Below are 12,341 nucleotides of genomic sequence, written 5' to 3' on the forward strand. Positions count from 1 at the left end.
CTGTGCAGGTCTGGCCACGGATATCCTTCATCATGTTGCCGTCCTCAATAGCATCCTGCACAGGCACCGGACGCTATTGCGGATGTTTATCTCGGATCCACTTTAAGTTGAAAATATTTTTTTCTGCTTTGGGCGCTGTATTATTGAAAAATGCATAGCAGCCTATGGTGGTGTCCAAATCGTCCACAAGCCGCCAGCACCCTTTTTTCCTGCTACCTGTGTTTCTATTACCAAGCAGTGCTTCAGGATTGCTTTATATACATTCCAGCTATATGGTTCAGTCTATCTAAATAGCTCCACACCATTGTGTTGAGGTGTATTTTTTAATTCTTTCTAAAATATAAATTACAAAAATCATGAAGTGGAGGAGCACTAAGTAAAAGGAGAAATTCCTGCGTGCCCAAGCCAAAGGTCTCGGTACCAATGAGGCCCATACAGCATGCATACAAGAAGGGCTGGCACCACAGAATAAAAATAAGCTCTTTATTGAAATGTCATTAAAATGACATAATAGTCAAAAAAAATAGGCTTTGACAGCGACAGCCCGCTGTTTCAATAGCTCTTTCTCAAGCCACTCAGCCTAAATACAATCAAACACACACCTGCTTATATAGTCACAAGGGATCATTAGCCTTGGAGAACTCATGGAGCACATGATCAGTTTGATCAGCTGATAGATTTGTAATCTCTTATTTGCTGGTTATGATCCTGTGTTAAACCAGGAAGTCATCTCAGCAAATCAGAGGCTTACAAATCTATCAGCTGATCAAACTGATCATGTACTTCTCCATGAGTTCTCCAAGACTGGGCCATCTCTAGTGATCATATTAACCAATCAGATTTAAAAGGCAATAGCCAATCACAGCACATAGAGGAGGAGAGGACCTGATGAGGAACTAGGTAAAATAGAAATAAAAAAAAAACACACCTGCAAAATAAAAAGCCAATTAGGCATCTCCCACTGCCTAATTGGTTTTTACTGAGTGCTCCTCCACTCCACGATTTTTGCAGTTGACAAGCACCATGCAGGACTTAACGACTGGTATACTTCCAGTCACTCTTTCCTACACTGATGAACAAGCAAGCAGGATTATGGCGGGATTCGATGGTGAGGCTAAATTCTTGCAGGAACCTGATATGAAATCTATTACACGTGAGCTGGAAAATTTGCGGAAGCGACGTATTGACCTTGATTTACATGCAAGGACTCTTGTTGAATACTGCAATGTTAAGAAGATTCCCCGTGTAGTACGCTCTCCTATTTATCCTTTGCTGTTCCTGGGTGATACAGACTTTTGTGCCGGTTGGGAGCGCATATGGAACAAAGCATCATTTGACGCAATGATCCACACAGTGGCAAGGATACAAAAGGAACTTCCAGTCATTGATGAGAAAATTAATAATAGTGGAGACCGTTTGAAACATATATTAACTGCCGAGGAATTTTAAACATACGCAGATACTCTTAATAAGAAAATGGCGAATTACAGAAAAGTTGGAGAAGATATAAAGAGATCCAAATACCATCGTGATCTTTCCGATTATACGACCGGTTTTGTATATGCATGGCAGAAATCAACTGTCCAACCGAGAGGCAAGAGAGTCCCTAAACCAATGCACCCAAGAAAGAAGGGTGGGAGGCCTGTCACTTCTGAGCAAGAGGCATCCTCAAGTGATTATTTACCTTCCTCCGGGACACCTCTCCGAATACCAGAGGGGGAGGAGACGGAGGGGCGGCAGAAGGTATAAACGGAGCCAACAAAAGAGGACAGATGACCCTAAGACAGCGGAGGGAACAGATATTGTACCGCTAGTGGTCAACATCTCTAGTTACCCACTCACAGAGATAGAGGAAAGGGTACTGAATTATGGCCTTTCATTCAGTCATACGAACAATCCGGATTTCTTCACTTTGGATCAGGAACTTTTTCGGGTTTTTTTGCAACATTAAGCTGAAATTTTTCTTTAGTAACAACCCTGGAACTTATTCTGGAATACATGAAAATATCGATGTCTTAAACTTGAAGGACACGGGTTTAACCACTTGATGACCCACCCTTTACCCCCCCCTTAAGGACCAGCGCTGTGTTTAGTGATCTGTGCTGGGTGGGCTCTGCAGCCCCCAGCACAGATCAGGTAGCAGGCAGAGAGATCAGATTGCCCCCCTTTTTTCCCCACTAGGGGGATGATGTGCTGGGGGGGTCCGATCTCTCCTGCCTGCGTGTGGCTGGCGGGGGGGGGGGGGGCACCTCAAAGCCCCCCTCCGCGGCAAAATTCCCCCCTCCCTCTCCTACCTGCTCCCCCCCGGAGATCGGGGCTGCACAGGACGCTATCCGTCCTGTGCAGCCAGTGACAGGCTGTCCCCTGTCACATGGCGGCGATCCCCAGCCGCTGATTGGCCGGGGATCGCCGATCTGCCTTACGGCGCTGCTGCGCAGCAGCGCCGTACAATGTAAACAAAGCGGATTATTTCCGCTTGTGTTTACATTTAGCCTGCGAGCCGCCATCGGCGGCCCGCAGGCTATTCACGGAGCCCCCCGCCGTGAATTGACAGGAAGCAGCCGCTCGCGCGAGCGGCTGCTTCCTGATTAATCAGCCTGCAGCTGGTGACGCAGTACTGCGTCACTGGTCCTGCAGCTGCCACTTTGCCGACGCGCGTTATGAGTGCGCGGTCGGCAAGTGGTTAAGGAACAGGAGTACCTTTTCACCACCAAGTCATCCCATCATTGACTTGTTTATTGAGAAAGTCAGGGAAGAGGTTAATGGGATTGAAGCTAGAGCAGGTGAACTTAGATCAAATTTCAATCTGACGAAGGGATGAACATACTGCTTTGATACAATTAAGCCAGCGGACTGAAATCACTATCCGCCCCGCTGACAAAGGGGGTGCATACTAGATACAGCTTATTATGAGCAGGAGATATTGTCACAGCTGGCACAACAGGATGTATATGTTAGGGTGGAGGGTGATCCTTTACGGATGGTGCATTAAAAAAATTCTTGATGATGCTAAAAGCAATAATGTTATTGATGATAACTTTACAGTTTTCTTCAACAGGATTCACCAAGAACTCCGTCCTTTTACACCTCACCGAAAATCCACAAGAACCCACGTCGGCCACCGGGGAGACCCATTGTGGCCAGCGTGGGTTCAGTCTTTGTGCCACAATTTGTGGATCGATTGTTGCAACTGATTGATATTTCACTCAAGTCTTATAATAACCACTTCAGCACTACAGGGTTTTTTGCTTACAAACCAGAGCAATTTTCACATTTCAGCGCTCCTCCCATCCATTCACCAATAACTTTATTGCTACTCATCAGATGTAAATGATCTATATCTTGTTTTTTTTTGCCACAAATTATGCTTTGTGAGGGTGATATTTGCTTTTAGTAATTATGTTATTATCTGTGCATTTTAAAGGGAAAAATGAGAAAAAAAAGAAAAAATACACTATTTCTCCATTTCCATCCACTATAGTTTTCAAATAAACAATGTTACCATAGGTAAAACCCAAACATTGTATTTGCTAATTTGTCCTGGTTATCTCAACATTTAAATAAAGTTCCTAGTACAATGTATGGCGATAATATATTAGTTTCTGGTTTGTGTTTTTTGTTTTCTCATTGTACTCTATCAGTAATTAAAAGCCCTTATCTTCATGATTAACAGTAATACACTCTCATGGCATACATATTTTAAAAGCTAAGTCCCTAGGGTAACTATGTATTCTCTTTTCAATGCTGTCACGTTTGCTTTTTTTTTTTACAAGTATTTATTTAGGGGTACAGAGTACATGAAAATAACAGTTTTATTAGTTTTATTGCTTTTCATTCAGTTTTCCGGTAAAAAAAAAATCACATGACTTAGCCCTCAGTTGTCAAACAACACAAAATCTATTCTCTCACTTGTCACGGTTAAAATTATACCCTATATACATAATCAGATAGCTTATTAGGCATACAGCACACTGTTTACCACAAGTACGCTTATCTACTTCCCTGAGCTTCAGATGAAGTTTTGTGGGGAGTAGATAAGCGTAGCAAGGGATTCAAAGTGGTTAAGGATACCAACATGTTCCTGACTAAGTTACAGTCTTTGGGTGAGACTTCTGATGATACCTTATTGGTTACCCTTGACGTTGAGAGCCTCTACACCTCCATCCCTCATGATGGGGGTGTGGAGGCTGTCGAGTGGTATCTTATGCAGTATGCAGATATGTCTGTGGCACCTAGGAAATTTGTGATTAATTTACTTAATGTTATTTTGAGATGTAATTATTTTTCTTTTCAGGATTTGTTTTATGTTCAACAACGCGGTACTGTGATGGGGTTGAATGTGGCCCCATCCTATGCAGGTCTTTTTATGGGACAGTATGAGGACAGTTATATGTACACCCATCCACTTTTCCACCAGCACGCAAAGTGCTGGTGGAGATATATAGATGACATTTTCTGCCTGTGGGCCACATTCGACCATAATGGATTTCATTTCTTCATTACATCTCAAATGTTCGGCCATCAGACTTACTGTACATGCAAGTAAACAGGACGCTGTTTTCCTTGACACCCGTGTCATTAATTATGCTGGTGTACTTACTACTACTCTTTTTGTTAAACCTACAGATAGAAATTCACTTCTGCACTTTAAGAGCTTTCATCCACCATCTGTCAAGCTTGCGATTCCCACCGGCCAATTCAAGCGCTTAGAAAGAATTGTAACCAACGATAATGTGTTGGAGGAACAAAAGGTAATATTAAAAAAGTAATGTTTGGCACGAGGCTATCCTGAACAAAGCCTCTTACCCAAATGACGTAATTTCCGACGTGACCGGAAACAGTTTCGTATCCCATTTGTGTCGACGTATAACACGTGTAGTGAGTTGGTCGGTGGAGTAATTCGCAAGAATTGGCATTTGTTGCAAGAAGCGTTCCCAAGAATACCTGAGTTTCAGTATCCAACCTTACTGTCTTTTAAAAAAGCTCCCACCATACGGGATAAAGTATTTCATCACCATGCCCACAAAGATCCACCCCCTAGTGATAAAACTGGCACTTTCCCGTGTTTAAGCTGCTATCTTTGTAGCCACATAGCTAAGGGCAATTCGTTTACGCATCCTTTTTAATTAAAGGTCGCTACACATGCAACTCTATCTATGTGGTTTATCTTATTAAATGTCCATGTGGCTTAGGCTATGTCGGTGTGACAACCAAAGCTTTAAAAGTGAGAATGTCTGGGTACAAAACAGCAATTAGGAATAAAGATCTCACCCAGGCAGTTTCAAACCATTTCACAGAAGCTAGGCATAATCGGTCACAATTACGTGTGCAGGTGATCGATAGTGTTCCTATAAATTGGCAAGGATGACTAAGTAGACAGGGGGAACTTTTAAAACGTGAGGCAAGGTGGATTAAGAAACTGAATGTTATGGGCAGGGGAGGGTTAAACCGGGATTATGACCTGAGTTTTTGTGTTTAATCATGTTTGTATTTTTATTCTAGGAGATGATCACTGTGGTGTATGTTAAATCAGTGTAGGAACTAATATATGTATGGCTAATTATATCCAATTGGAGGACGTAGTACTTTATGGGGACGTATGTATTATATTTTTGTAGTGGGTGGTGTAAATACCCCCTGTTTTTTTCTTTTTTCCTTTTAGTCTTTTTGTATATAGCCACAGGTGTCTATCACTGTTAGCATGACGGGAGATCTTTTAGAGAGCACGTTGGCCTTGTCTCACTGGGGGGTGCTAAGTGTTGGCGCACCAGTCAAGGGGCACTTGGGAAGCGAGGACGGCCGCGTCGCATGCTAATATGCGCGCAGGCGTTTGCGCGCATGGAGGTTCGCCGGGCGTCGTGCCTGTGCGCCCGGGGCGTTGCTCCGGTGTGCGTGGGGTGTCACGGTGTTTCGCATGCTGTGTTTTGGGCGCGAGGGTGCGACATTCTGCGCGTGATTAATAACCGTCTCAGAAGTGCGGACTACTTAGCGCCCTGGTTTGTGCGTTCCGGAGCTTTTGGGCGTGCTGGATTGGTTGGCGTTTTTTGGGGGTCGGGTCCAGTGTGTGCGTTTACAGTATATGTCATATGTCACTTCTGTGTACTTTTTTTGCTGGATATTTTGATCTGGCTTTGTTTATATTTATGCCTGTTGTCATGGCGGGTGCGATTTAGCACGCAATTGTCAGCATCAGATGCGGCTGAATTGATGCATGTCTGATGCACCACATGGGATGCACCCGAATCGGCGCACATGATGCACCTGGATTGGCGCACATATGATGCGCCGTGATCGGTGCATGGTGAGCCTTTTTTTCTATTGGCTGCTTGTACATTATTCTGTGCTTCCCCAGCCCCTCCTGACTTCACTGCTGGTAATTGTTGCAGTTATTCAGATGCTCTTGCCCTGCAACAGTGGGAGATGCCTAATTGGCTTTTTATTTTGCAGGTGTGTTTTTTTTTTTTTTTTTGGTTTTTTTTTTACCTAGTTCCCCATCAGGTCCTCTCCTCCTCTATGTGCTGTGATTGGCTATTGCCTTTTTAATCTGATTGGTTAATATGATCCCTTGTGACTATCTAAGCAGGTGTGTGTTTGATTGTATTTAGGCTGAGTGGCTTGAGAAAGAGCTATCGAAACAGCGGGCTGTCGCCGCAAAAGCCTATTTTTTTTGACTATTATGTCATTTTAATGACATTTCAATAAAGAGCTTATTTTTATTCTGTGGTGCCAGCCCTTCTTGTATGCATACAATATAAATTAATATTTGCAGATATTACGCATGCTAATGGTGATATCTCTAGTACTACAATCAAGTCCTCCTTCAGCACCCTCCAACTGGACAATAGAACAAGTATTTTTAATGGTGAGTAGTCAGTCTGATCATGTACTGCATGCAACTGCAATGACACACAGGTACATACTTTGAGGCCCTGTTGACAGTGGTCAGTTGTGCTGCTGAATAATTCTTCATGTCAACTCACTGCCCATACAATTCTAAGGGCCTGTTCACCAATGCCTGATGGAACCTCACCGTCAGTTCCTCTCAGAAGCTCACCATTTTGTTCTTACAGTGATCTTTTCCCGTTCTGTCAATATTTTGTCAGAACTGAAATATACCAGTTGTTGTCAGTTATATATCAGCAGCTGTCAGTTACAACTGAATGTGCAAGGTAATGTCCATGTTTCCCTATGGCTCAAGTGGGGGATATTACAGTTTAACAGTGTGCTGACCAGGAAGCTGTTATGGGGTAATGGCCATTTTTAAAATGAAGGACGGAGAATTCCATTGATCACAGTGGACAAATGGGACTCAGGAGAGGAGAAAGAGATCGAGCAGTAGACTACACGGGAGGTAAGTATGACTTGTGTATGATTATTTTGACTTTTTATTTTCAGTTCAGGTTCTCTTTAAAGCACACCTGAACTGAGAGGACTATGAAGACCAACATAGTTATTTCCTTTTAAGCAATGCAGATTACTTGGCAGTTCTGCAGACCCACTTCCACTAATTAGACATAGACTCTGAACAAGCATGCAGATCAGGTGCTCTGACTGATTGGCGCTCTGATTCTGACTAGATTAGCTGCTTGCTTGTTTTTGGTGGTATTGTTGAAAAGAAAATATTGCAGTATTGCAGCCTCCATATCCCTCTCAGTTCAGGTGAACATCATCCTTAAAGAGACACTGAAGCGAGAAAAAAAAATTATGATATTATGATTTGTATGCGTAGTACAGCTAAGAAATAAAACATTAAGATCAGATACATCAGTCTAATTGTTTCCAGAACAGGAAGAGTTGAGAAACTCCAGTTGTTATCTCTATGCAAACAAGCCATTAAGCTCTCTGACTAAGTCAAGCTGGCCATACACTGGCCCGATTTGCGCCCATTTCGACAGCAGATTCGATCACTGGGATCGAATCTGCTGCCAATCGCTCACGCTACATGCCGAATTTCGATCCATTTCGTCCGATCCCGTCGATCGCGCCGTGCGGAAAATAACCGTCGATCGCCCGCGGGTAAAGAGCGCATCGCTAGCGGCGTTCGAGTGCCCGACGACCGACTCAATAGAGCCCGCATACATTACCTGCTCCGCCGTCGCGACTCCAGTCTCCCGGTCACCGCTGCTCTGTCTGCGCTCTGGTCTCCAGGTCCGGCATGCCTCACTTCTTCTAGCCCGGCAGGAAGTTTAAACAGTAGAGCGCCCTCTACTGTTTAAACTTCCTGCTGGGCTAGAAGAAGTGAGGCATGCCGGACCTGGAGACCAGAGCGCAGACAGAGCAGCGGTGACCGGGGGACTGGAGTCGCGCCGGCGGAGCAGGTAATGTATGCGGGCGGGCGGGGGCAGCAGCACCACCACAACAGATTGTGAACGGTTTCAGGCTGAAATCGGTTCACAATCTGTTTGCTGTAAAGGTAGCCATACGATCGCTCTCTGATCAGATTCGATCAGAGAGGGATCTATCTGTTGGTCGAATCTGATGGCAAATCGACCAGTGTATGGCCACCTTTAGTCCTGGAGAGGGCTGTTATCTGACTTTTATTATCTCAACTGTAAGTGAACTGTTTACTTTTTCTCTGCTAGAGGAGAGGTCATTACTTCACAGACTGCTCTGAAAGAATCATTTTGAATGCTGAGTGTTGTGTAATCTGCACATATTATAGAATAATGCAATGTTAGAAAAAACACTATATACCTAAAAATAAAAGTATGAGAATATTTTCTTTGCTGCTAATCTTCTAGAAATTATTCATAGTACACAACCAATTCATTATATCATTTTTTTTTTTTCGCTTCAGTGTCTCTTTAAGCTTAACACACACCATACAATCTTGGTTGTACAGATTTACCAAATCTATGTAGTATAAGGGCCAACAGATTGAAAATACCTGGAATGATTGATTGGATAAGCTCTTATACTACATGAAAGTGGTAAGATTGTACAACCAAGATTGTATGGTGTGGGTTGAGCTTAAGTCAGTGACGTATCTGGGTAATATGGCACCTATGGCAATCACTGAAATGGTGCCTCCACTACCAGTCAGAGCCCCCTTACCCTGTAAAAACAGCATCACCTGCTCCCCACACAGGACACCCCTGCTTCCTAGCACATGACTCACACCCTTGTCCTTCCCCCAGCATATGACACCCCTGACCCTCTGTTCCCACAGAACATCTCTGTTCCCACGGCACATGACATCCTGCCCCTCCAACAGCACATGACACCCCTACCCTGTCTGTCCCTTGTCTCCTGACCACATGATACTTTCCCCCAGCACATGACACCCTGCTCCCCCAACAGCACATGACATCCCTGCCATGTCTACCCCTCATCTCCTCACCACATGATACTGCCCCCCCAAGCCCATGGCATCTTGCCCCACCCCCAAACAGCAGGATACCCCTGCCTTGTCTGTCCCTTGCCCCTTCACCACATTATACCATCCCCCCAGTATCTAACACCCTGCCCCCCAAACAGCACATGACACCCCTGCCATGTCTGTCTCTCGTCCCCTCACCAAATGATACCTTGTCCCCCTGCATGTCATCTGCCTCATCCTCAGGAGAAGTGTGTGGCAGCCATGGTCACAGGGTAATGTGAGAGACAGGCTGTACCTGGGAGGAGGGAGAGGCCATTCGAGTCTGACCGCTGCAGCGATCACTGCCCGCACCGACCACAAAGGATGGGACAGAGCATTCCAGCTGCATCACATGACCAGCGGCGCCACTCTGCACATCACTTCTCCTAGAGTCCTGGGTGGTATCAGCTAATCAGTCTTCTTGCGCTGCAGCCAGAGTTATGTGGTCAGAGGGGGGGGGACAATCGCTGCTCCCACATGACATGGCCTATTGGCTTCATCTCACTTCAACCTGCAGAGCATTCCTCCATCAGAAGTGAGCCTGAAGCAGTGACAGCGCACATGGAAACAGCAGTTGCAGCAAAGCAGGGGGCAGGCATGGCACAAGTATATTTATAGGCATCCCCTATACAAAAAATCCAGTAAATATTTGGAATGTTATTTCCACTATTCTTTTCTATTACACAGCCTGAATACGAATTCCACTAAAACAGCAATAGGAACTCCACTAGAAACTGCAAAATGCAAACAAATTGACTTTACCGCCAGGTACAGGCAGGTCTTAAACTGATCAGTAAATTATGTGCTAACATAACCCCTAATTTCCATGAGAATAGTGATTTTCAGTAAAATTAATGCAAATTACTGTATGAATTACCGCATAATTTATCGCATGCGGTAACTCATGACTACAATTTACCGCATGCGGTAAAACATGACTAAAATCTACCAGAATTACAAAATGTCACTACCGCGTGTAAATTACCATACATGCAGTAATTTGGTCAAAAACCCTACCAGAATTGAGGCCATAGTGTATAACCATTTAAGGACCAGCAGTCTCTGGGCACTTAAAGACCAGAGACCGCTCGTCCAATCCCGACGAATCGCCGCACATGCCCGCCGCAACCGCCGTCATCGCTGCTCGCCGAGACCCTCAGGACATAGACTCTACCGTCTCTATGACGGCAGAGTCATGTGAGCCGGTCAGGAGCCGCTTTCATTGGCTCCTGACCCTGTTTTTCAATGTAAGCCAATGGGAATGGCTTACATTGAAAGACAGTGCCAGGAGCCAATGAAATCGGCTCCTGACCCGCTCACATGACTCTGCTGTCATAGAGACAGGCAGAGCCTGTGAGATGCGGCGAGAATCGTCGGGTTTGAGCGGCGCTATCGGCGTGGAGCAGCGGAAACGGCGGATTCGCACTGCGGACAGTGATTGAGATCTAAGCCCTGCCAGCCAGGAGCCCACCAATACAGGGCGTAGATCTCAATCACTGCGGTCCTTAAATGGTTAAATTAATTTGCAATAAACAAAAGTAAATAGATATTTACAGTACATAATAAAAAAAAGCATGTACTGTATTACATAGTTATTTGGGTTGAAAAAAGACATACGTCCATCGAGTTCAACCATTGATACCATTAATTGATACTTTCCAAAATGTAATCACAATGTAAAATGTCAGTTCCCCCCAGAGCACTCATTTTCTACTTTTCCAGAAGGTATTTTTGTTTATAATTTAGGTTGCTTATTGGCATTGTGCTCTGTGCAAAATTTGTGGAGATAATATTATTTTCTTATGATTACAGGTACTGAAGCTTCCAAAGCTCTTGCAGATAACCCTGGCCTGGTTGCTGTACTTTGTATTTTTGTAATTGTCCTCTGCATTGTTATTGTTGTGTCTGCTGTTAAGGTCTGCAAAAGAAATGAGACACAATTCAAAAAGCTGGATGAAGTTCCAATGGTAAGGAAACAAGCTGCAGTTTGCTGTTAGGAGATATATAGTTTGAGATAGGTTTAAATCAAATGGCTTACAGCAGCCTGTATTTGTTTGTGAAAGACTTGATATTTAAAAGTAAAGGTTACAATTTCTACAGGATGTTCGTTTTCACATTTCACTTTAAAATGAAAGTACTTTCCTTCTTGGCTTAGAGCTCGTTAATCGGTCCAGAATCATAATATATGAAGAGCACAATTTATGTGGAATCTCATAGAGTACTAACAAATTATTTCAAAAGAAATCATTCCCTAACATCGGGGGATAGTACTAGAAACCCTGCATCAGTTTGGGTGGCTTATAAACTAAAAAGCCAGTTGTGTAACAAACGCTGGAGAGGCAGCCGCGGTGAACAGCGCTACCACCGCAGCTGCCTCCAGCTCCCAGTGTAGCTGCATATCCGGGCCTCAGGCATCTAGCACGCCAAGGACGGAACTGTCAGTTGCACATAGGGTTGCCTTGTCGCGCGCGCATAGACAGGACCTTTATGCGGGGAGAAGGCGTGTCAGCTGACCGGCTGGTCGGCTGACGTCAGAGGAGACGCTCGCCGCTCCTCATTGGTCAATTGCAAGGGGCGTGCCTGGAGGGTCTCCTCTGCTTCATAAGCCTAGCTGTGTCACTCGCAACTTGTCTGCTGTTTGCGAATACTTCGTGTTAGCGCTCAGACCCTTAAATAGTTCCGGTGTGCTTTGATCCGGGAGGAAACCAGGGATTTCACACAAGATAGGAATTGTTTGATAGCCTTAAAGAATTACCTTACTGTATATTATTTGTGCATGACTCTGGCTCGTTCTGACCACTCTCTTGCTCAGTGATTCTGTACCTTTGCTCATCTGATCTTGCTGCCAACTCTGCCTGTTATATCTTCCTGACTCTGCCTTCCGATTTTGTACTGCATCTGTCTGTCTGTTGCCAAACCCGATCTGTCTGACTACTCCACTCCCACCAGAGGGCCCTTGACTCTGGTGAGAGGCACTATACTG

General features: G+C 44.6%; 1 protein-coding gene across 1 annotated transcript in view; it reads left to right on the forward strand.

Moving 5' to 3' along the window:
• The window catches only part of CIST1 (colon, intestine and stomach enriched 1), a 90,762-nt gene that overhangs the window by 73,390 nt on the left and 5,031 nt on the right, over nt 1–12,341 (forward strand). Inside the window, exons 5-6 of the mRNA XM_068233777.1 lie at nt 6,770–6,862; nt 11,171–11,325. Coding sequence (XP_068089878.1) covers nt 6,770–6,862; nt 11,171–11,325 — 248 coding nt within the window. The remainder of the gene's footprint in view (nt 1–6,769; nt 6,863–11,170; nt 11,326–12,341) is intronic.

Source organism: Hyperolius riggenbachi, chromosome 1 (assembly GCF_040937935.1).
Source record: "Hyperolius riggenbachi isolate aHypRig1 chromosome 1, aHypRig1.pri, whole genome shotgun sequence".
In the NCBI taxonomy this organism is placed as follows: domain Eukaryota; kingdom Metazoa; phylum Chordata; class Amphibia; order Anura; family Hyperoliidae; genus Hyperolius; species Hyperolius riggenbachi.